Source organism: Mustela putorius, unplaced genomic scaffold, assembly GCF_011764305.1.
Source record: "Mustela putorius furo isolate JIRA1106 unplaced genomic scaffold, ASM1176430v1.1 tig00000508_pilon_pilon_pilon, whole genome shotgun sequence".
NCBI lineage: Eukaryota > Metazoa > Chordata > Mammalia > Carnivora > Mustelidae > Mustela > Mustela putorius.
Genome location: NW_025421402.1, coordinates 15,491,575 through 15,518,114, shown reverse-complemented (window position 1 = coordinate 15,518,114; position 26,540 = coordinate 15,491,575). Strand labels below are relative to the sequence as shown.

The 26,540-nt window shown below is 36.1% G+C and overlaps 1 protein-coding gene across 1 annotated transcript in view; it reads left to right on the top strand.

The window, feature by feature from the left end:
- USH2A (usherin) overlaps nt 1–26,540 on the top strand; it is a 681,643-nt gene that overhangs the window by 131,781 nt on the left and 523,322 nt on the right. Inside the window, exons 13-14 of the mRNA XM_045081155.1 lie at nt 4,254–4,437; nt 18,263–18,426. Coding sequence (XP_044937090.1) covers nt 4,254–4,437; nt 18,263–18,426 — 348 coding nt within the window. The remainder of the gene's footprint in view (nt 1–4,253; nt 4,438–18,262; nt 18,427–26,540) is intronic.

The following is a 26,540-nucleotide window of genomic DNA, read 5'->3' as shown; positions in this document are numbered from 1 at the left end:
GCTTCTCCCTCTCTCACTCCCCCTGCTTGTGTTTCCTCTCTCACCATCTCTCTCTCTCTCTCTCTCTCTCTCTATCAAATAAATAAATAAATTCTTTAAAAAATTTAAATAACAAAACATATCTAAACTAATTGAAAAGTTTTAAAAAACTTTTAAATATGAAAAATTATACCTTGTGTTGAATAATATTAATATTTATAAAATTATTGACCTTTGATCAACTCTATGAATAATAATTTCAGCATTATTTTTATATAAAATTACCAAAATGGAAGAAAATTATTATTGTTTTAATTTGAAAATTAGGATCACTTACTATAGTTCATTCTGAAAATATTGATTTTTAAAATAATTATGTAACGCCTCTTGTTCCTTGGTATCGGTGAGCCACAAATTTATCCCCAGACTCTTCTCTTAGTATTATGTCCATTCTCTGGCTTAAGGTGAGAATCATTTCTTCTAAATGGCTTATAATTAGTGCTTAGCCTCAGCTCTGCCCTCCTTTTCTGAATAGGGCCTAGGGGTTAAACTTGTTTTCTTTCTCCCATTTCAAGACCTTGGCAAAGCCTGGTTGTTCATGGTCCTCAGGAGGGACATTGCTAGGAAATGGGCTCTTCTTTTATGCCCAGGACAGTGCTGTGCTGTGCAAATAGCCACTACAGGAGATAATACTGGCTGCCTTGCTAATAACTTTGAACTCTAAGAATTCTGCAAGTCTTCTGGATAAAGCAACACTATTTTATAATATGGGTGACTTTTTGCTTTAACAGCAAGACATGTTGTTTTTCCCATTAGACTTGTCTTGTTTGGGACCAGGGGCTCGCTGAAATAAAACTGGGGAAAATAACAAACTTCAGTGGGCCGATCGGTACTGTATATGTGCGAACTCTCAGCACTGCGTAATGTAAGAGAATAGCATCGTCTTAATGATTGTGCTTCACAATGTGGTATGAAATCATTCATGGATAGAAACCTCCAGAAGATCAGTTAAAATGTTATGGACTGAGGATGTGGAACACGACGTGGAGCTAATGGAAGGAGATCAGAAATGTATTGAGTGAAAGAAAATTGAGGTCAGTTATCTTTAAGTCACACTCTGGAGTTGAGGTTTAAGTAGGAGGGAAGGGAAAATGTTGTTTTCTATAGTTGGAAGTCATAAAAGGAGAGGTAATGGTCTAGAATTAGGCACATTCAAGGTAAGGCAAGAAGTAATCACTGAGCAGGAAGGTACCTGAGTCATCCTAATTAGAACTGCTTAAAAATAGGACAACTAAAATACTGGTGGGATTAACCTTTATTATCATGCTCCAGAGAGGAGGAGAGGAATTAACCCCAAGAAAATTCCAATGCAGGCTTTTCCTTGAAGACCAACCTCCACGTTGCCGTCTCCCTGGTTTTTGTGTTTTTGTTTTTCATTTTTGTTCTTCTCTGTCTATATCTCTGATTTTTTCTATGGATTTTTTTTTTTTTTTCAAAACTTGGACAACCCCATTGTCTGTGCTAAAATATGCCCCCTTGCCTTTACGGATTTATCTAATAAGTCATTTCTAGTAAAAATCATCTGTAATTGTTCTAGAATTCTCTGTGGCTTGAAGCTATTGCAATAAGTCCAAATTAATTCTACTTCTAAGTATCTGTGTTAATGGGTGATTTATCCAAATTGGAGAGCTGTTAGTACATTCATGATGCCATCATCAGGAATTTAAGGACCTAGGTAGCTTCACAGGAAGAAAAAGACATCGAATTACAGCCATAGTGTTCTTGAATTCAAAACAAAAGATTTTGAAGTGTGTGACTTTGATTGTATGATAAATCCGGTGTGAGAATATATATTAATTTGCACAACTATGCTTCTGGAAACACATATAAGGCAAATTGCTATAGTGGATGCAAAGAAAGAAACGACATAATCTAGTTGCCAATTACTCTAAAACATGACAAGATCAGCCTGTTCTTTCCAACAGATTACAATGGCACTGATTTTGAGTTTCTTCCTTTTCTTTGAGCATGATCATTTTCTATTTGACTATTTCTGAAACTTTCTAAGGAGAGAATATGCTGGGCCAGGGAGAAGACACACAAGTTGTGGATGGCTATGAAAGAATGGCTTGTTTTCAACCAGAGCCTCAAATGAGATTTATAATATATTCCAATTACTTTTTGTTCTCCCTATAGCATAGTGATACACGGTGGATTCACTTTCTCTCTGTCAGTATCAGTGATATATACCTGAGTTAGTGATCATGATAATTGTGCAGATCATTTTCATTTGTCAGAACTTTATTCATCAGAATCTTTCTGCATTTCAGTAAAATTCTTTGTAATACTATGCATGTGCTTGTGTGTGTATGTATGTGGAGGTGCATGTGTATGCACAAACACACTTGCCACACAACACCAAGAACCATTTCTCCCTCATATAACTGCTCCATTATTCTACTGTCTAATGCCTTTCTAATTTCATAGCTGTTGGTTATGTGAAATTTTAAGTAACATGAAGATACTTTGGATCATCTTCCTAGCTCTTCGGCTATAAGAAGCAAATACGGGTTTTATAATTAGCCTAAATTCTATGGGTTTTTAACTATAATACTTATGGAAATCAATGCCTACTTATAATTTGGTACGTCTGAGTGACTTCATCAAATGTTTAAGGAGTGCCTGCTTTGTGACAAGATGTTATGAAACTGGAACAGGCATCTTTAATTTGGCCTAGAGTAGGTTACTCAAGGAAGTCACAAGACCTGGTGTGCCTAGGAGTGAGCTAAGCAGAAAGGATATGTCAAAATAATTTCAGCAGACGGACATGCCAGTGACAAGGCATGTAGGTATCAAGAAAGGAAGAAGTATGACTGGAGAGACTGGGTTGGGAATGAACAGTGAAATGACGCTGAAGATAGAGGTGGGACCTGCCAGTGGGACTGGAGCTTGGGTTAAGGATTTGGATTTTTGTTCCCCGAAGGGAATAGGAAGTCATCAAACAATTTTCAATTAAGGAATGAGGTGCTTGCTCAAACTGCATTCTGAAAAAATGTTTTTCCAGCTACACTGTGAAGAAACGATTGGAGGGAACAAGAGGGGTACCATGAGATGAGACGGTTTCTGTGTGAATCTGTTATTTGTTGACTCTATTATTTTAGGAAGTTTGTTAATCTTCTTAACCTTCAGCGTTGTCATATATAGGGTGAACATAATAACAATGCCCGAATTATTAGCATTGTTGTGAGGAGCGAGATAATGAATACCAATGCCTCTGGTCCACAGTGTTAACTATAATAAGTTTGGTAGTGACTGTGACTAGGGAGTTGGCAGTGGGGATGGAAAGGAGAAAGTATCTTAGAAGATAGTATCCATAGGACCTGGTGCTTAATTAGATGTATGGGGTAGAGGGAGTATGTATGTATATCTATGTATATCTGCTATATCTATATAGTATATCATCTATACACTAGATGTATGGTGAAGGACTCGAGGGTTGCTACTTTTAGCAAACTACAGAATTCCGAGTTAAATAAAAATTTTAGAAAATCACAAATTTTTGGTATAAACCAATATCATAGACTTTTATGAAAAAACTCATTGTTTATCAGAAATATAAATTTAACTGGCCATCTTTTATTTTGTCTGGATATCTTCCCGAAGATGTCACAGGGTTCTAGGTTGAGCAGTTGAATTCATGTTGGTCCTATTTGCTGGAATGGAGATATTAAAGAGGACTAGTCTTTAATGGAAAGATCATGAAGTAGATTTCATTTTTTTAAAAGTTTTTCAAGATTTTATATGTTTATTTGACAGAGAGACACAGTGAGAGAGGGAGCACAAGCAGGGGGAGTGGGAGAGGGAGAAGGCTTCCCACTGAGCAGGGAGCCAGATGCGGGGCTGGGTCTCAGGACCCTGGGATCATGACCTGAGCCTAGGGCAGATGCTTAACGACTGAGCCACTCAGGCACCTCTTCTGAAGTATATTTTAAATGCCTTGAATTTGAGTTGCCTGGGAGACACTCAGGTACAATGTAAATTATTTACTCAGCCCTTTTTTGGTTGTAACTGACACATTTTTTGTTCTAACTGACACACTAGTTACAGCTGTAGCCACATTTGAATTGGGCATCGGGAAGGGCCATGATAGCATTCTAGTTTTGGTGTAATCAAAACACTACCTTTTAAAGAAAAGACTGGATGGCAAATATATATATATACATACACACACACACACATACACACACATAAACTTTTCATTTCTTTATTTCCAGGTTTTTATCTTTCTCCGGGCAATGCCCCTGGTTGTCTGCCGTGTTCATGCCATGTAACAGGTGCTGTTCATCACATCTGTAATAGCCTAACTGGTCAGTGCCTTTGCCAAGACACTTCCATTGCTGGACAAAGTTGTGACCATTGTAGAGACCTTTACTTTGGATTTGATCCTCAGACTGGAAGGTAAATATATTTAATAATATTTAAATATATGCATTGAATTATATTTGTAATTACTTTGTCTCCTAACAATGATTTTTTTCTCTCTTTTTTTTTTTTTTTTGTAAAAAGCAGTATTTTCTGTCCTTCCTAGTTTGTTGATGTATTTTTGACTCTTTGGTGCCTACATTTCATGAGCATAATAGTAATCTTTGAATATTTCCTAGAGTTCCAATGTATAGGTTGCTGTATGTTAATAGACATCCCTTGTATTAAGGTCTGGGAATATTTAACTAGATAAAATCCTTTTCCCTCAAAGAACTTGCAGTTTGGATGGAGAAAGACAGATAGAGAAATAGTCATAGAAATAAATATGTACACACACACACACACACACACACACTGTAAGGGTTAGGATACACAGTATATGTATATAGAACCTTGATGTGGCCCCTGAATTTATTGCTTATTTATTTATTAACTTATTGCATCCATTTATGTTGTCCTTGCCTTTCTAATTTACACTGAAAGATGAGTTGGGGGAAAAAAGAGAAAAAAAAATAAAAATCAGATTAAAATGTATTTTTTGTATCAAGTGATAGGATTTTTTCCTAATGTGTAAAGTAGGTTTTGAAAATAAATTACCCACTTTTCAAAGTTACACAGTCTTTAATGTTATACTTCTTGTCCCCTGTGTATCTATGGGCATTTATTTTCATGCATGTGTGCTCACTGCTGTATTTTTGAACATATGCTGGATTGCCTATTCCATGTGTGTTTTTTGGGTTCAGTCAGATTATAAATTTGTCTAGGGTTGGAACTATATCCATGAATTCTTTGGCATTCTTATCCCCAAGCAGTAGTATTATGCTCTGTACACACCAATCAAAGATGTTTCTCAATATGCATGTGTGTATTTATAAATATAATTGCTAATTAGTCAAGGGTTTGAGATTATCTGGGCTTTTTTCAATTCGTTGTCCCCTGCTGCCTGCCTTTTGGCTGTTACACTCTTCATTAGCACCTCGATTAGGGTTTGGACAGGGTGACAGTGTAAATTATTGAAAAAGAATTCAAAACTAGTGCATTTGGCTTTCTACTAAAATCCAATGTGATTTAAAATCTTTCGCATGATATTTAAAATATTTATTAAGATAATTCTTGCTGTTATTATATACCTTTTTTTTGTTTTCTTAATCCATGCTCTTCTACTTCTGTTACCATTGGAGGGAGTATCATCTTGATGGTCTGAAAGCATTATTACTCCTTTCTACAGATTCTAAATCATTCTGAATGAGTACAGAAAACACATAGTAGAGTAAATGTTAAATAAAAAGTATAGCCAGGATTTTGTAGTAAAATTAGGACGAATTATTGTACATATTATCTCTTCTATGTACTTTTCAATGGAAGACCATCTAACAAATTCCCTAGTTAGAATTCTTTTTTTTTTCAATTTTTATTTATTTTTTTAAAATTCTCTTCAGTGTTCCAGTATTCATTGTTTATGCACCACACCCAGTGCTCCATGCAATATGTGCCCTCTTGAATACCCACCACCAGGCTCACTCAACCTCCCACCCTTTGCTCCTCCAAAACCTTGTTTCTCAGAATCCACAGCCTCTCATGGTTTGTCTCCCCCTCCAATTTCCCTGAACTCCCTTCTCCTCTTTATCTCCCCATGTCCTCCATGTTATTCCTTATGCTCCACAAATAAGCAAAACCATATGATAATTGACTCTCTCTGCTTGACTTATTTCACTCAGCATAATCTCTTCCAGTCCCGTCCATGTTGATACAAAAGTTGGGGATTCATCCTTTCTGATGGAGGCATCATACTCCATAGTATATATGGATCATATCTTCTTTATCCATTCATCTGTTGAAGGGCATCTTGGTTCTTTCCACAGTTTGGTGACTGTGACCATTGCTGCTATGAACCTTGGGGTGCAGGTGGCCCTTCTTTTCACTACAGCAGTATCTTTGGGGTAAATACCCCATAGTGCAATTGCAGGGTCATAGGGAAGCTCTATTTTTAATTTCTTGAGGAATCTCCACACTGTTTTCCAAAGTTGCTGCACCAACTTGCATTCCCACCAACAGTATAAGAGGGTTCCCCTTTGTCCACATCCTCTCCAACACATGTTGTTTCCTATCTTATTAATTTTGGCCATTCTAACTGGTGTAAGTTGATATCTCAATGTGGTTTTGATTTGACTCTCTCTGATGGCTCATGATGATGAACATTTTTTCATGTGTCTGTTAGCCATTTGTAGTTGGGATTCTTAAGTTGGTTTTTCTCTCTTGTCTACCTCTATCTCTAGGTTTCTTATATTTTCCATAGTCTTTCTGACAATATTTAATTACCAGAGAAAACTATTCCCCCAATCTACTCTCCTTGTTGGAATATTCATGCCCATCTATGGCGTTTTGTGCCAGTCTCTTACCCATTTCCTTTCTACTGGTAGTTTCCTTTCTACTGTAGTTTTTCCTATTGTTACCACTAAAATCCCTTATTTATGACCAGATTTATGATGATCTTAGCTTTTTCACTTAGCTTTATTTAAGTGACTCTGATTTCTTCAAAGAAATCATCTTTTCATCTTTTCTTCAAAGTTCTTAAATTCAGGTTGACTTTTATCCTTTCTGCTTCCCTGTAGTTTAGGTTTATCTACTTATCCTAGTCCCCATCCAAGTCAAATTCAGGATCAAGAATTATTCAAGAATGGTGTTCTATCACCTATCACTCTGTAGAAGGAGTCACTAACATTGGGATTGGACTCCTTGGATTAACTGAGGAAAAAAAATGATAATTCTTGGGTTTAAATTTTAACCTAAATTGATGAGGAATGGGGAGAGCCAAAGCAAAAAACAAAACCACCACCACCACCAACATATAAACTGCATTATTAGAAGGTGCTGAGGTGGAAATCAAGAAGGCAAAGCTCAGTAAAATAAAAGGGTTGAGTGTAGGCTGGAGTTTTTGAGACTTCCAAGTTTCCATTCACTGAGAACTTTATCAGAGGCACAGTCTTTTCCCCCCTCACCTCTCATTCATTTAATTACTGTCCAGCAACCAATTTTCATGAACATAACCAGGTTTTTGTTTTGTTTGTTTTTGATCACTTGGAACTTCTTTACTTCTCACATCTTCCTAATCCCAGAAATGATACTCTGTGAATACATCACGACTTTCCAGTCCTCTTGTCTCTAAATTTTCTCATAATTGGCTCCCAACTTCTCTCAAACCTCTCATCCATTACCCCTACCTAATGTTCTTGATCATCCCCATTCCTCTTTCTCATCTTTACGCCTACTCTGAGCCAAAACCACCTCAATCTTGACTCTCTTGCGTAATCTGAGTGCTATTAAAAGCTCTCCTTTCTGCTGCACTGTGGGTCAGCTCCAGGGGTGATGAACTTGCTCCTGCCCTGAGCCTGGGAGGACTTCAAAATCAAGTGTCTGTGTTGACTGGAAATACCGCCATGTATTTGCTTCGCATCCTTGTGCTTTCTCTCCCTCTTTAAACTATTGCCAGTCTCTTCAGTTCTTGTCCTTGCAGCCAATCTTGCCCTCTGCCTCAGAAGCTAAACAGACAGAACCAGACTTAACTATCTCCAGATTATCTTCTCTCCAGCTCCAACTTGTCTACTTTGTCAAACATTGTCAATTTTAAATCTAGTCTTCGAAAAAAACAACATAAAAAAATTAAAAAAAAATTTTTTTTGAATCTTTAAATTTTTTATTTTTTATACACATGTATTTTTATCCCCAGGGGTACAGGTCTGTGAATCACCAGGTTTACACACTTCACAGCACTCACCAAAGCACATACCCTCCCCAATGTCCATAACCCCACCCCCTTCTCCCAAACCCCCTCCCCTTAATGACATATGGCCCATCCTTGATGTATCCCCTCATGTTTTTCTTCCCTCGCTCTGTTCTCTATCTCCCCTTTATATCTCCTTCTTCCTCCCTCTGAACTTTACTCCATCAAATCCTCCCCTTATTTTAACTTAAATCTCTCCCTCCTGGCTATATCATAACTATCTACAAATAGACTCTTCATCCCCATCCCAAAGCCTCTTCTTTTGACTCTGCCCTTTCCTGTGAGCCCTGGAAGTTGATCTCTACTCTCTCACTCTTCTGCCACTTACTAACATTTACAGAGTAGTCTTTTTCTTCTGCATTTTCCCTACTTCTCATTAATTCCTCACTCACCATATTTAGTGCAAGTGTTGGCAGAATTCGCAAAGTGTGGACAGCAAAGAACTAGGTAGGTGACCCTTAAAACACTCTTCCAAATCAAAAAAAGTAAGATAGCCAGTTAAAGTAGATAAAAATGGGTTGAGGAAAAGATAAGCTTAGAGAGAAGGGTTTCACTGGAGGGAGAAAGTAGGGGTCACTGGTGCCTCTCAGTGAGAGGTTCTTACTAGATGAATTGCAAGGTGATATGTGTCTCCCAAAGTTGAGGAGACCAGTGAACTGATACATTTCTTAGACCTGAAAAGATCTGAATGAGGAGAGACAATTTGTTAGGGAAGTTCTCTGATTATTTTATACTCCCAAAGTTTTTCAGGTAAGGAAAGGAGTATAGTATTTGTTATGACTAGATAAGGTCTACAAGGAAGAGGGAAAACATGGGGTTGGTTATCTTAACAGTTGTGCAAAAGTTTAGCTAAAGAGCCCCAAGAAGAGAAAAAGATGGGATTCTGGTGGGTTAAAAATATTGGTTAGCAACCAGTTGGAATAGAGATATATCTGAGTTCTCTAAAATTATAGGTAAGAGTTACCTAGTAGAGAGAGAGAGATCAATAAAGAAATCATAAGAGTACAGCCTCCAGGGAAGAGTCAGGTTTGTACACTGTGGGAGAAAGCACCCTGCTTTGGGTTTTGCTAGTCTTGGGGGCTCCTACCCCTCCTCAGGCCTATGCATGAGAGAAGAGGAAAGTAATAAAAGGAGCAGTAGTAAAACTCTACCTTCTCTGGTTGTAGACTTGCTGTTTTCATTACATCCTAGCTAGAAATAAAGGGGAGAAGTTTGTTCCTTAAATATCTATTCTTTGAAGATTGGAGTATTAACTAATATACTGGACTAGACATTTTATTGCCTGTATTTAGCCTATTTTTTCCCTTCAGCTTTATTGAGATATAATTGACAAAGATATATATATTCAAAAGATCAGGGAAAGAGGAGAATAAAATCGATTTATGATTGCTTCTTATGACTTCTGGTTTTTCAATGTAGCAATTATTTTATTGTCTTCCCTATTTTTTAAAATTAGCTTTTTCTTTGGCCTCCAAGATCTTATCTCTATGTCTTCTCTTTTCCTGGTTACTCCTCGTTAATCTGCCCATTCAATCTACATATTTGTGTTTATGATTTCAGCCACTTTTTAAACAAATCCCCAGTATATCGTCATCTATTCCAATCTCTGCCATGAGCTCTAGACCTATAGTTACCTATCTCTTTGGGGCTTAAGTTTGCATGTCTCTCTTTCTTAACACAGCCAATACAGAACTAATTCTCCCTTATGTTACTTTCCTCATTTCCTCCCAAAATGAAAATAAAAGTCTGGAGACATCTCATGCCATTATAATATTGGTGAAATGATATAAATATTTAAATTTAAGTCATACCACCCATATGTGAGTGGGGCTCAGGATCCTCTCAGATTAGACAAGATTGGTTCTGATATTGAGCATAGCTTGCTACTAGAAAGAGCTATTGGAAGGAAGAGCTACCATATATAATGTAGCTTCTCTGAAATGAATAGAAAGAATAAAGCTTCCCATGACCATTTGAGGCTGAAGGAAATCAGCAGGATTTGTCCTCTGCTAAATCATTCAGATGGAATGCCTGTGCTTTGAGTTGACCCTCATATTCCACTGATGAGTTCGACTGTCTCTTTTCACTTTAACGTTGATAATCATTAGAGAAGAAATCTTCCAGCACAGAAGGTCATAGAGAAAGATATTTCAAAATGTGGCAATGAGAATTGCTTGAGTTTATACTTTTGCTCATCATTGAGAAGAGATAAAAATGGATTTTATTCTTTTTATGTTTTCCATTCCTTTCCTGAATGATATTGAAATCTCTTTGTTGACTTCTGGTTGTTATTGTATATATATACTAACACTGACTATTTTGAAAATGTGCACAAAGATGACTAAAATTTATGGGATTCCATTTAGTAGAAGGAATTTTTTTCTTGAAGGAAATGTTCACTTAGAGTTTAATAGATAGACATATTGCATGGGAAAATAACTATTGATGCCCTGATGACTATTTTTTTTAAATAAAGAAAGTCAACTAAAATCAATCAAATCTATTTTGAATTACGGCAGGTACTGACAAATATATATATTTTTCACTAATATCCAAAATTCTGCAACAGATTGTCAATATTTTATTGTTAAGCAAGGAGAAGATGCAAGTATCATTGTATCTCCTTCTTGATTTAGAAAATAAATTGACTTTCTCCTCTGCTTTCTCCATTTATATAGTCAGGGGACCTTATTTAACCCTCCATGAAGTTCACACATCAGCCCAGCTCATCTCCGTTTCTTTGTTTTGTTTTGTTTTATTGTATACACTTATGTTTCCTATATTTTCCCCTTGGTTTACTTCCTAGACTTTTCATATACTTCCAAGGGCAAAAGAAATAAAATAGGTCCTCAACCTAAACTGCAGCAAGAACAGCAAAAACCCACCAAATACAAGAGTAACAGGCTGGAAAAACATTTGCCTGTTTTCAACCAAGTGGTTCATTCTTCAAAAGTTACCTATCACGAAAAGGGGACATGGGTTTTAGAAAGCTGATCCAAGTGCAAAAATCTCTGTTTACCTCTGACATATAAAGCAAACATGATTTAATCAGTATTGAAAACAATGAAGCAAAAAGAAAAAAGTCTGCCCACTCAAAAATCAATAAAGAAAAAAGAAGTATATCGTATTTGTCTAAACCAAAACCAATGAGACAGAAATGGGCACATGCAATTCATCTCAATTGGTACTTGAGACCCATATTAGACACACTGTACACCCTGGTACTGCCCTCCAACCTGACCTGTAAGTACAATTCTTCCTTCCCATGGTCAAGCCTAATCTAGCCCGCAATCTGGTACAGCACTCTTAAATACCACTAACACACCAGATTCCCCCAAAGTTCTTCTCTTTCTATTCATTAGTTGTGTTTTGTCTTTTTGAGCCTCAAAAACCTAGGACCTGGAAGTGCCTCTACTGGTCTCTTACCAGCTGACACACACCAAACTTTAATTTTCCTCAGAGAGTGGGAAACTGGGATCTGGGCTGGTCAGAGAATCTAAAGGTTCACAGACCTAAAACATACAGTAAATTAAAATTCTTCTATGACCACATTATTTTTGGTTTTACTGCAAACAGTCTCCATTTGAACACTGAATTATAGATCTGGTCTGTTAATCTTTTCACATGTGTATTTCCAATTGATCTCTATTGGTCTTTCTTTGAGAACCAGATCAATGGCTTCAAATGAAAGCAGATAATTTACTTGGCAACTTATGTCTGTTCGTGGTGCGGGAATACTGGGGAATGTGCCTCACAGATTCGTGCTCCAGGATGACTCTTCATTAGACAGCTGGTGCTTTTCCAGGGTGATAAGAGTGAAAGGGATATATACTTCTCATCATCTAGCGATCTAGCCATACAAAGTAGAGGCAGATTTCCCAGAAAGAGAGCCAAACCCTTGAGCCTTACACTCAAGACTGTCACATTTGTTAGCTTTACCTTATTCTATTGGCCAAAGTCAGTCATACATCAGCCCATATTCAGGAATGGGGAAACAGATTCTACTTTTGGATGATGGAATTGTGCAGTTGGTTTAAAGGACCTACATAAAGAGAGGGGTAAAGAATTGTGATCATTTCTACAATCTCCCATGACCACTAAACAATATATTCTTCTTTCCTATAGATTCTGTATGATTCTCTAAGAAATGTCCATTTTTGTGAATTAGTAGCATTTGTTCAATGTGGTGTAATAACAGTAACTCAGTGTTGGGCTTCAGGATGTCTGTGTTCCAGTTTTTTGCTTCTCCTCTCGACCAGGCATATTAGGCTCCTATTATTGCTATAATAAATTACTACAAATTTAGTAGCTTAAAATGATGTGAATCTATTTTCTCACAGTTCTGGAGGTCAAAAGTCCTAAAGAAATTTATCAGGCTAAACTCAAGGGTGAGCAGACCTATGTTTCTTTTGGGTAATCTAGGAAAAAAATTCATTTTTTTGCTTTTCCTAGTTTGAAAGGCCACCTACATTCCTTAGCTCACGGCTCCTTCCTTCATGTTCAAGACCAGCAGAATAAAGTTTTCTCTGTTTTCTGACCTCTGCTTATGTCCTTCCAATTTTTCACTCTTGACTTTCACCTTCCTACTTCTTCCTATCATCATGTGATTACACTGAACATTTTTGGATAATCCAGGATAATTTTTTCATCTAAGGATTCTTAACTTAATCCCATCTGCAAGTTCCTTTTGCCAAGTAAGGTGTCACATATTCACAAGTTCCAGCTATTAGGACTTGGAGATTGTTCAGGGGTCATAATTTAACCTACTGTACCAGAGTTCAACAAACTATGGCCTGCAGGCTACATCCAACCTGCCATCTCTTTGTGGAAATAAAGTTTTATTAGAACACAGCAATATTCATTCCTTATGTATTGTTTATGCATGCATGCATACTGCTATAGCAGAGGTCTAATGGCCCAAAAAGCCTAAAATATTTATTCTCTGTTCCTTTATAGATAAAGATTGCTGACCCTGTAACCAGATTCACTGTCACCTTGGGCAAGTTGCTTATTTCCACTAAGCATCATAAACCATAGCTTTTTAGACTTGGAAAGAACCTTAAAGTAATTTTGGTTAAACTCTGCCCTATCCATTTTTCTGCACAAATCACCTTTTCAGAATAACTAGTCACTCAGTTTCTGCTTGAAACCATGGAAATAAAAAGAACCTCTGTCTCATGAAGCAACTTGTGTTTGTTTCAGACAATTCTGAGAAAGATCATTTCATCCCTGTGGCTTTTTTTGCCTAGTTTTAGTTCTGCCTTCTGGGACCACAGAGAATAAGTGTAATCTCTCTTCTATCTGAAAACACTAAGAATTTGAATCTGTTATCATACCTCAAAGTTACTACGTCACTGTAATGTGGAGGTTCAAAAGAGTGATATGAGGGTTTCTTCTAGACATAAACATATGTGATATTGTTAATATTGTGATACTTCTGAGATTTTATTTCTTTTAAATATTTGGTTTTGGTTACCAATATGTGGGACTAGGTAGAGTGTCAATAAAGGGGAGAATGGTAGGGTCTCAGGTGCAGAATCTTGCTAAGCAGCCTCTTCTCTAAATGACAGAAATCACATCCCCCTGGACTCACATGTCATTGTTGCCTGGATGCAAGAGACCTCCCAGATTTAGTCCTGCTGAGCCCCTTTATTTGGGCCTGGAAAGGCTTCACTTCAAAGGGGGGACTGCATTACTCCTCCTTTACCTACTCCCTTCTAGATGAGATGATACTATTCTCACTTCCTCTCCGATAAGCCGTGTGTATGGCTTTCAGTTCACCTAAAGAGGATTTTCAAACCCCAAATTCCTTTCCTATAATTCTGATCCCAGTTCCAGAGAATCCAATGCTATTCATAGGCTGTGATGAAAGCAAACCTAGGAACCTCAGTGAGATGTACTTCTACTGCAGAGAGGAGACACAATCTTAACCAGGAGGAAACCAAACTCCTCTCTAGGGCAGTCACGAGATCCTAAACAAGAGGACTGAACTGAGAACTCTGCTGGCCTTAGCGTGTCAAGCTAAGCCTAGCAGAGGTCAATCTTGAAGAAAGCTGTCCCTTCCCTGGGGGGCAGGTTAGCTAGGGGAGCAGATAAGCTGATCAAAAAGGCTCAAAAGAGCTATATTGTCCTCAAGCTACATGTCACATTTGATTTATCTGTGATGTCCTATTCTGAATCTAAAGCTTTCCTAGTGCTTTATTTGTTCATTTATTCATCCCAACAATATTTATTGGAACTTTACTGTGTGCTAGGCTTTGTGCTAGAGACTGAGGAAAGAAAACTCTTGGTCCAATTTCTCCAACTCCCTTTAAAGCTTCTTTCTGTTTTACTCATTAATAATCATTCATAATCCTTGTCTGAATTCCCTCAGCAATTTGAGATTTCTTCCTCATCCATTTTTTTTTTTTATGTTGAGTGGTGTCCCCATCACCTAACTTCCAGCAAATTAGAAAACAGGAAATAACTCCATGACCATCTTTGCTTCTCTTTTCAATTTGTCTACCTCATCCTACTGATGTTACTTACTCAACGTAAGTAACACTATGCTCCTTTCTGTAGTTGCTTATCATTGTCACATCAGCATTTCACATAACCTCAGAATATCTTGCCTCTGCTTACCTTTCCTGTTTAACGTTGTCTGTTACTCCTATGTATTGTGAATTTATATCCAACTTTTTGAATTGCTTATAATCTCATACCCTCTCCTGATGTTTCTTATTTCTCTCTCTCTCCTTTCTCCCTCTCTGACTTGACTAGCATATTCCTGCTTAACTTTTAATATTCAGCCAAACATTTCTAAAATTCCTTTTTTAAAAAAAACATTTAATTATTTATTTGGTGGGGGCAGAGGGAGAGAGCGAATCCTTAAGCAGACTCCCCATGAGTGCAGAGTCCCATAAGGACTTGATCCCAAGACCCTGAGATCATGACATGGGCCAAAATCAGGAATTGATGCTTAACTGACTGAGCTACCCAGGTGCCCCCCCAAGATTCCTCCTTAATATTCTTTCTGCTGTCCCATTCCATGATACCAAATAGTTTTCCTTTTCTATGCCCACAAAGAATTTTCACACATCTTTATAAATGCTGTATTTTATATGTCTCACTTGACTCTGAGCTCTTTGAAGACAGGGACAACTCTATCTTATTCCTTTTTAAGGAATAAAAGTCCTCAGTGTCTCTTCTAGTTCTGGGAGATAATTGGACCTCAATGAATATTATTTATGTCAATCGATATGTTTAAATAAATTTGATGATACTCATGAATTGAGGCCCCGAGTAGAAGAGAGGTGTTGAAAGAGAAATGTCTGTAAAGTGATCTATTTCCCAGAATACATCCTTAGACCTCCTGCAGTAGCTCTCCCTCAGATGATGAAGCTTCTGACAACGAAATGTATCACTGAAACATACTCCTTCATTAATAGTGATGTTTTACAATAATAATAAGCAGAATAGCTCTTTCTCTTACAATTTGCACAACTGGACTACATTCCATGGAAAGGAAAATGTATGAGGTTTGTGATTTAAGAGACAGAAGCCAATTAGCTTCTTTCCCATTGTACTCAGTAAACACCGAGTTACAGAAGGGCCCAAACAGAACTATAATAGCAGAGTGCTGGCAGAGATTAGTGATGCTTTACTCCTGTTTTGTTTACCATAATGAACTGGTCAATAAACATCACAAATTGTTTATCTATATAAATCTTGACAGATTACTCTTTATGAAATCCATTTAGCAAGTGAGGTTTTCCCATAAGGATGAAAAATGAAGATTTTAAACAGATTGCGGGAGAAGCTCTGACTGTACCAGGAGAGTCAGTGTAATAAAGGTTTCTTTATATTAATATTACAAAAACCATTTATCCTGACAAAATCAATATCACAATTCATCTTAGTTTGGTGTTTCTCTTTCTAAGCTTAAAATGTCTTCTCCTTTATTATGTATAATTTTGTTTTAATAAATGTGAAATATATTTCATTTAGGAGGTGCTCTTGAGAAAGGATAACTTATAAAATGACATCAAACTTGTAGCTTATCTGCTAAAGAGTCTTGGAAATGTTTAAAATTATATTTGAGTGGCTGAGAAATTTATAGGAATCATTTTACTTAAACCTTAATTACAAAATTATCCCTTGTGTCCTTTGCACTAGAAACAAACTGTAATATTCAGAAAAGTCTCCTATGAACTTGGTTCAGGTAAATTCTCTCTCACTGAAGTCAAGCAATTATAACAAGTCAGATAAGTTAGATATAACAACAGCTGGGATAAGAGACTATAAAATCAGGAAGAGTCACATTTAATTACTCAAAACATTGCATGCTTTCAGAAGCGATTTATTTATTCCATTTGGATTCAGAACTTAATATCCCATGGATATTGACAGAGCCGACTTGGAGTTAAGCGTGTAGCAGCTAGCTGGAAGAAAATAGAACTACATCAAGGAAAGGAATTATGTTATACACTGGAAACTATTACTCTAAATGTACTGTATGTAAAATAAGTGTGATTGTCTCATGAGTGAATGGTAATAAAAACTGAAATACTCAAGAGACACTTATTCATGAGTGGTGTGGTGATATATATATGCATTGGGAGAAGCTTGCCTCTTATTGTTTATGCTTACGAATATTACATTAAAAGCCTACAAACAATATACTCTAAGTAATGGCACATAATGAAATTAAGAGCAAATCAAATACTTTGTTGCTTCTATAATTCCATTTTAATTTCAGTGCATAATTTTCTTCAGCACTGATACTTAAGTAGCCTAAATAAAACATCTATTTGAAATGGAGTTCTGATGCATGTCTATACTTAAAGGACTTAATATAGTTATTTGTAGGAGGGAAATGTCCTTTTATCCTGACATAAAAAGGGCAAACTACAGTATAGTAGTTTTCAAGAGAAACTGTACTTTATTTATTCCCAAGGGGATATTAGTCCATAAAACAAATTTGCAGTTTATTTAGCAGTCCTTAGCTTTTATCAGCCTTTTTAAGGGTGTTGAATGATTACCCAAGAGATCACACTGTAGAAGTTGCAGGGGGATGAAGAAACTATCCATCCAGCATCTTTATTAGAAAAGAAGGTGAATCCATTTAATGTTGTTTTAAATGTACCACATAGAAAGTTCCTGTTTACAGGTGCGTTGTCTTTTTCCATGTGCTCTTTTTGCACATGGTGGCAAAATTGCTTATCCTGATCAATGACATTGGCATATGCTAAGAATTTGAATAACTTACCCAGAGGAAACAGGTTTTGGATTTTATCATGGCAAAATGCCAGACCAGTGATTTTTACAAGCAACTTTAGGTCCAAGAAATTTAAGTTGGAATGAAGTTTTCTCATTATATTTATATCATTAACATCTTTTCATAAATCAGAATAATTCTCTATTCTCCAACCATTCTGGATAAATGAGTTTAGTTCATAAAATAGAAAATGAAATATAACCTAGATTAAGGCACGGACAGTAGTGGAACATGTCTTCCGCAAACTCTTCTCTTAGTGAAATATAGTCTTTATAAAATGAAAAATATAGAGTTTCAAGATTTTTAGGGAGATCCATGGTAATCACACCCAATGTTCTACTTCAGAGCTTGATAGATACTTAGAAGGATGATTTTTGGGAACCAAATCTAAATTTTTAGTTATCAGAGTAAATGCTTTTGTGAGAAACCAAAATTTACAGTATTCTTAATTGAACAACTAATCCATGAGATGTATCGTGGCATGAAAACAGCAAAATGATACTCTTTTTTTTTTTTTTTTTGCCATCAATTAGTTTACAAAGGCAAGGCTTCATGGAGATTTTATTGTAAGCAACATTTTGTTAAAGAATCTTTTTCTTGTTTGATGTTGTGTTTGTTTATTTGTTTCGCTCAAGTGTTCTTTTTCAATATATTGGCTAAAACAGGCCATCTTATTTCACAATGTTATTGATAGATGTAACTTATACTATGAATTATTAATCAAAACATTATTCTCTTTGATGGTTTATTTGTCTTGTTTTCAGATGTCAGCCTTGCAATTGTCATCTCTCAGGAGCCTTGAATGAAACCTGTCACTTGGTCACGGGCCAGTGTTTCTGTAAACGATTTGTCACTGGATCCAAGTGTGATACTTGTGTTCCCAGGGCAAGTCATTTGGATGTGAACAATCCACTGGGCTGCAGCAAAAGTAAGTGAACTCTGGCCCTGTGCTGGTGGGTGGACCGTCACACAGGAAAGAGTGTCGTATTACTCACTTTCTCTGTTGAGAACCCATCAGAAAGGCTTAGGCACAAGGTGGAGAATTTAGGTGGGAAATGAGAAAAAAAAATTACACTAAATGAAACTTGTGTTCTTTTTTCCCTTGATTATTGAAATGGTGATTATGTTAGTAGTGGGAAATTTAAAACATTTTGGTAGAATGAAATCGCTAGTGTGGTGATCAGAGTTTGGTTTTCCCCCAGACATTGGACTTTCCAGTGACATAGGACTTCAGGACAAAAATCAACACTACTGGTTAAAACAAAATGATCAGTCACCCCACCAAACAAGGATATTCCCAGCCAATTTTCTGTAACACATGTGAGATTAATTCTTATTTCTTATGAATTAAGTCCTTCCATCCCCCAAATTTTATGGGTACCATGCTATTATTAGTTGCTTATTGATATTGGAGCAATTATCAATGTTCATCATAGCATATCCCTCCTATATTTGATACTTCTCCTGCAAGTTGTATTAGCTGTTTAAATATCTTTCACATTTCTATTTTCAACTCCTAGAAGCCAAAGATTACATCTCAGTATCTTTTGACATTTCAAAACCATTCTCCTGTGCCTTGACTTGACTTCTCAAGGTCACCTGCAGTCCTACAGTTTCATGGCACATTAGTGATTTATTTATATTTACTCTAAGATCATATATCCTTACCTTTTCCAGAATTTCTAAGAAATGCCTGTTGAGAACATGTGGTAAGGAGCCCTCTACAACATATTGTACAATGCGTGTTCTCCTTGGGGTGTCCCTGAGTCACAATGAGAGGGAATGCCTTAAGTCAGGACAAATCATCATAAACAAGCATGCTTGGAACTATGTTATGTATATTTAAGGGAGAAAAAAACAAGTAAGAAAATATTGAGCTCCACAGCAACTGTACTAGATTTTGAGGTAGAGGAAGGCAGGGTGCAGGTAATGATTAACAAGATGTATTCAGATTTTGTACCTGTGTAGTTTATCTTTGGTATCCTGTGTTTTGTTTTTTCTCTGTATGCTAGTATAAGTAAACAGTAGGCATTTAGGCTGCTTTTGGGCAAGGGCTATTGTAATTGCCTTTCTGTGTAAATAGAGTCTAAACATAAATCTGGATTTCACTAAGAATTTAATTAATATTTGCTATTCATTGATTAACTATAGAATTGATTGATCTCTGTGCAACAGCAATTCCAACATATTGCTGTGAATGGCAGTTGTAGATCATCATTTTGTGGGAAACTTACATATAACATACCAAATCATAGTGATTTTTTTATTGGTTCTGTCACTAATTTTGAACGAAAGATTGACATTGCTCCATTTTTTTCTACCTATTCTTACATCTAAGACACAGTCCAGGAACCATACCTCAGGCAAAACTGGACAGTTTAGTTCACTGAACACCAAGCCTACATTTCTTAGTAGTGGTGGATATTTACTTTTGTTTCATCTTTCCTTCTCTGGGCTAAATCTTGTCTTTCCAAATGCTTCCCATTTTTAATAGTTAAAAAACCTTTATATTCCTATTATTCCATTTATACATGGAGTACCTTCACTTGACACACACACATATAGTTATACATATATATGTATATATATATACACACATATATCCATGTATATATTTAAATTTTCTCTTTAAAATTGTGACCTTTGCTGTTTTTTTCCCATTTTATTTCTTTTCAGTGTTCCAGAATTCACTGTTTATGCACCACACCCAGTGCTCCATGCAATACATACCCTCCATAATACCCACCACCAGGCTCACCCAACCCCCTCCCTCCCTCCCCTCCAAAGCCCTCAGTTTGTTTCTCAGAGTCCACAGTCTCTCATGGTTTTTCTCCCCCTCCAATTTCCCCCAACTCACTTCTCTGCTCCATCTCCCAATGTCCTCCGTGTTATTCCTTATGCTTCACAAGTAAGTGAAACTATATGATACTTGACTCTCTCTGCTTGACTTACTTTACTCAGCATCATCTCTTCCAGTCCCGTCCTTGTTGATACAAAAGTGGGAGATTCATCCTTTCTGATGGAGGCATAATACTCTATTGCAAATATGGACCACATCTTCTTTATCCATTCATCTGTTGAAGGGCATCTTGGTTCTTCCCACAGTTTCGTGACTGTGGCCATTGTTGCTATGAACATTGGGGTACAGATGGCCCTTCTTTTCACTACAGCAGTATCTTTGGGGTAAATACCCAGTAGTACAATTGTAGGGTCATAGGGTAGCTCTATTTTTAATTTCTTGAGGAATCTCCACACTGTTTTCCAAAGTGGCTGCACCAACTTGCATTCCCGCCAAAAGTGTAAGAGGGTTCCCCTTTCTCCACATCCTCTCCAACACACGTTGTTTCCTGTCTTGTTAATTTTGGCCATTCTAACTGGTGTAAGGTGGTATCTCAGTGTGGTTTTGATTTGAATCTCCCTGATGGCTAATGAGGATGAACATTTTTTCATGTGTCTGTCAGCCATTTGTATGTCTTTGTGGAACTGTCTGTTCATGTCTTCTGCCCATTTTTTGATGATTATCTGTTTTGTGTGTATTGAGTTTGAGGAGTTCTTTATAGATCTTGGATATCAGCCCTTTGTCTGTAGTGACATTTGTGAATATTTTCTCCCATTCCATGGGTTGCCTCTTTGTTGTGTTGACTGTTTGCTTTGCTGTACAGAAGGTTTTGATCTTTTTTTTTTTTTTTAAGATTTTTATTTACTTGACAGAGAGAAATCACAAGTAGATGGAGAGGCAGGCAGAGAGAGAGAGAGGGAAGCAGGCTCCCCGCTGAGCAGAGAGCCCGATGCGGGCCTTGATCCCAGGACCCTGAGATCATGACCTGAGCCGAAGGCAGCGGCTTAACCCACTGAGCCACCCAGGCGCCCCAGAAGGTTTTGATCTTGATGAAGTCCCAAAAGTTCATTTTTGCTTTTGTTTCCTTTGCCTTTGGAGACATATCTTGAAAGAAGTTGCTGTGGCCCATGTTGAAGAGGTTACTGCCTATCTTCTCCTCTAGGATTTTGATACATTCCTGCCTCACGTTGAGGTCTTTTATCCATTTTGAGTTTGTCTTTGTGTATGGGGTAAGAGAATGGTCAAGTTTCATTCTTCTACATGTAGCTGTCCAGTTTTCCCAGCACCATTTATTGAAGAGACTGCCTTTTTTCCACTGTATACTTTTTCCTGCTTTGTTGAAGATTATTTGACCATAGAGTTGAGGGTCCATATCTGGGTTCTCTACTCTGTTCCACTGATCTATGTGTCTGTTTTATGCCAGTACCATGCTGTCTTGGTGATCACAGCTTTGTAGTGAAGCTTGAGATTAGGCAACGTGATGCCCCCAGTTTTGTGTTTCTTTTTCAACAGTCCTTAGCAATGTGGAGTCTCTTCTTGTTCTGTACAAATTTTAGGATTTTTGTTCCAGCTCTTTGAAAAATGCTGGTGGAATTTTGATCGGGATGTCATTGAAAGTATAGATTGGTCTAGACAGTACAGATATTTTAACAATGTTTATTCTTATCCATAAGCATGGAATGGTCTTCCATCTTTTTGTGTCTTCTTCAAGTTCATGAGTGTTCTGTAGCTCCTCTTGTTCCTCGAGTACAGATCCTTAACCTCTTCGGTTAGGTTTATTCCCAGGTATCTTATGGTTCTTGGCGCTATAGTAAATGGAATCGATTCTCTGATTTCCATACTGTTGAATACATTTGTTCAACCACTTATAGTAGTTGTGACTGCTGTTGTTTTGGGTGTGTGTTTCACAAAATTTACAAAACACTGAGCATGCAAATTTAGAGACTCAGTACCTACAGAGGTAGTTTATTCAAGAAAAAAAAAAAAAATTAGACAAGATTCCTGCCTTTAAAAGAGCTTGAAACATAGTCAGCAGAAATGATGGCTACACTCACAGTAGAAGGGAGTGAACAAGGGCCACAGGAAATGCTGTTTGTGGCATGAGTATGAAGGAAGTCTGCTTTCCTTTCTGTTCCACCTTGATTTTTACATGGTACTTGCTTTTTATCCTAGCAACAGCCGGAACAACCAGCTTCACAAAGATACGTTGCTATTGAAAGGAATGTAGTGCTATCTATTGTTAAAACGGTGAACTACCTCAGGCTGGTATTTTCCTTTGTGTCCAACAGATGTCAAACATGTGTTTTCCTTGATCATTAGAATATTTCATAGTGTCCTTCTACACAGTTTGGGAACCACAGGTTTATGACTATTATTTTTTCTACCTAGAGGCTACTGGCAATAGCTTAACAATATCATCTGTAATTTTTTTTTTTTTTTTTGATGGGGAGTTGAGTTGGGAATCTCAGCATATAATTTCCAGAGTGCAGGAGGAGAATCAAATTCAGTTAAGGTAGTTAGACCCTCTCTCATAATCTGCTTCTTACTTCGTGATTCATTTCTTTCCTATCAATATTAGTTTCATGCTTTCAAAATGATAGTCATTCTCCTTGATAGAAGTAATACAAAACAGGTACTAAATAATTCTTCCTTCTGTATGCTTTATTACTGAATGAAATGAAATTTCATTTGCCCTAAACTTCTAACTATGAATTTAACTAAAACATATTTAGTTAATAATAGTTAATAGCTAATAATTAATAGCTAATAATTAAGTTAATTAATAATCCAAAAAGTCTAAAAAAGTTTTAAAAAGTTTAAAAAGTAAATAAATAATTAAAAATAGTTAATAATATATAAGTCATAAATAAAATTTATAAATTTACATATAAATATGAAATACATATTTATATATGAATATAAAATCTTAAAAATAAATAATTAATAGTTAATAATTAATAATAGTTAATAGTTAATAATAAATAACTATATATTTAGTTCATAATTTTTTATATGTAATGGTTATATATATATAATTCATAACTTATTTATGTTTTAACTTTTCTTGATACTACTCCTGTGTTTATCTTTGGTTATTTATCCATCTTTTTATCACTCATATTTTTTCCTTTATCCTTACTTATCAGAGAGGCTTTTATAACTAATATTCAAAAATATTAAATTGAAAATATTTTAAAAATATTTTTATTGTAGTAATACATATATATGACATAAAATTGACCATATTAGCCATTTTCAAAAGCATAGTTCAGTGATACTAAGTATATTCATGATGTTGTCCAATCATCACTACCATGCGTTTCTGTAACACTTATTTATTGTGAAATGGAAACTGGTTACCCATTGAACAATAGTATCTCCCATTTGCCCCCAACCCATGGTAACCACAATTTTACTTTCTGCCTCTATAATTTTGAATAATCTAAGAACTTCATATAAGTAAAATCATAAAATATTTGCCTTTTTGTAGGGACTTACTTCACTTAATGTTTGTCCTCAAGGGTCATCCATTTTGTAGTTTATCTCAGAATTCCCTTCCTTTTAAGGCTGAATAATACTCTATTGTATGCATATACCACATTTTGCTTATCTGTTCATCTGTCAGTGGACATCTGGGTTGCTTCCATGTTTCGGCTTATGTGAGTAATGCTGCTATGAATATGAGTGTCTAGCCATTTCTTCAAGACTCCGTTTTCAATGACTCTGCTTTCAATTCTGCTAGATATATAATCAGAAGTGGAATTGCTGGATCATATGCTAGTTCTATTTTTAATTTTTTTGAGGAACCGCCATGCTATTTTCTACAGCAGCTTTACTATTTTAAATCCCCACTGACAGTGCACAAGGGCTCAAATTTCTCCAGATCCTTGCCATCATTGTTATTTTTTTATTCATTTATAGTAGCCATCTAATGTGTATGGGATGCTCTCATTGTAGTTTTGATATGCATTTCCCTAATGATTAGTGATATTGAGCATCTTTTCATTGTTAATGGTTATTTGTATGTCTTCTTTAGAGAAAGTGTATTCTGATTATTTGCCCACTTTTAATTGGGTTATTTGTCTTTATTATTGAGTTGTAATTGTTCTTTATATATTTTAGGCACATGTCCTTTATTAGATATATGATTCCCAAGTGCTTTTTTCCAATCTGTGTGTTTTTCTTTCACTTTCTTGATAATGTCATTTTAATGTTTTAAAATTTGATTAATTTCAATTTGCCCAGTTTTGTTGTTGTTTATACATTTGGTGTCATATCTAAGGAACTATTCCAAATCCAAGGTTATGAAGACTTTCTCTGTTTTTTTTTTTTTTTTATAAGAGTCTTGCAGTTTTAGCTCTTAGATGTAGGCCTTTGATCCATTTTGAATTAATTTTTAGTTATGTTGTGAGTTGTTTCCATTTTTATTCATTTCAAATGTAGGTATCCAATTGTTCCAGCACTATTTTTGAAAGAACTATTTTCCCCTTGGTTTTTGCTAGTCTTGTTGAAAATCAGTTTACTATATTCTGTTGACTCTTTAATCTATATTTCTGTGTTATTTTATTACTTTGGTCTATGGATTAGAATATGCATTTTCATTTGCCACAGTCTACTTCAGGTTTGTACTGACTTAATGCTGGTAAAATATAACAAGTAAACTCTTGATATAGCTCCCTTCCTTTCCCTATTTTGAGTTATGATACTGTGCGATTTTACATATATGTGTGTATATATGTAGTGTATATAAATCCTATATTACACTAATATAATTTTCTTTCAACAGTAATAGGTCTTAAAAAAATTTAAGAGAAGAAAACAATATGAATATATGAATATGTACACACATACACACAGAGTCTTGAATGTTTACCCACATATTTACCTTCTCTGGTGTTCTTACCTCTACATTATTCAGATTATTTGCTCTCTGTGTCATTTCCTTTTTAGCCTGGTGGATTTCTTTAGTATTTCTTGAGGGCTAGTCTGACAGCAATGAATTCTCCCACTATTTTTTAAAAAATTATCTGCAAACCCATCCTTCCTTCCTCCCTCAATCCATTCTTCCTTCATTTTTTTGATGGATAATTTTTCTGGGTACATCTCTTGATGACAAGTATTCTTTTTTTCTTTTAGGACTTTGAATATGTATGTCCTTCTACTACCTTATGGCCTCCATCATATCTTTCAGCCTCTAATTGTATTTTTCTCTAACTATAATGAATTTTCTCTTACTCCTTTAAAAGTCTTGTTTTTGTCTCCCAGCAGTTTGACTATGATATATTTGGTACAAATCTCTTGGTATCCTATTTGGATTTATTGCACTTTTTGGAAATGTAGATAAATGTTTTCCATCAGATTTGGGAAGTTTGAGCCAATCTTTCTTCAAATATTTTCTGCCACTTTATCTTCTCATTTGATAGAGATATCTTCTCTATCTTCTCGTAATACCTCTTTTGATGCACGGTGCACCTGACATTGTCTCATAGGTCTCTGAAGATCTGTTCATTTTTGTTCTATTTTTTTTTTCCTCCCTTCTGTGGATTGGCTCAGTGATTGCTGTTTCATTACATTCTATCTATTGCTTTTTTGTTTATTTGTTTTTGTTTTTGTTTTTCCTTTTTAAAAAAATACTTCTCATATCTTAGAGAGCATGTGTGCTAGTGGGAGAGGGGCAGAGAGGGAGAGCTAGAGAAGAGAAAATTTTAAGCAGGCTCCATGCCCAGCACAGAGCCCTACACATGGCTTGTTCTCACAATCCTGAGATTGTAACCTGTGCTGAAATCAAGATTTGGAAACTGAACTGAACAAACCAGTGAGGACCCCCCTCCCCCACCTCTTGTTCACTGATTCTTTCTCTTTTCCTTCCAAATCTGCCATTGAAGATTCTCAGGGAAGTTTCCATTTCAGTTACTGTACTGTTCAGCTCTGGAATTTAGTGTTTTTATGCATTCTGTTTCTGTATTAAAGTTCCCTTTTTACTGAATCATCATCAGATTTTTCTTTAACTCATAGAGCATACTTAGAATAGCTGTATTGAAGTAGTTTTTGCTGTACTGAATACTGGGGATCATTCACAGTCTGTTTCTCTCAACTGCTATTTTTATGAGTAAAGTTCACAATTTCTTTGAGTGTGTTGTAATTTTATGTTGAAAACACTTACGTTGTTAGATTTTTTTTTGTAATTTGCATATACTTAAACA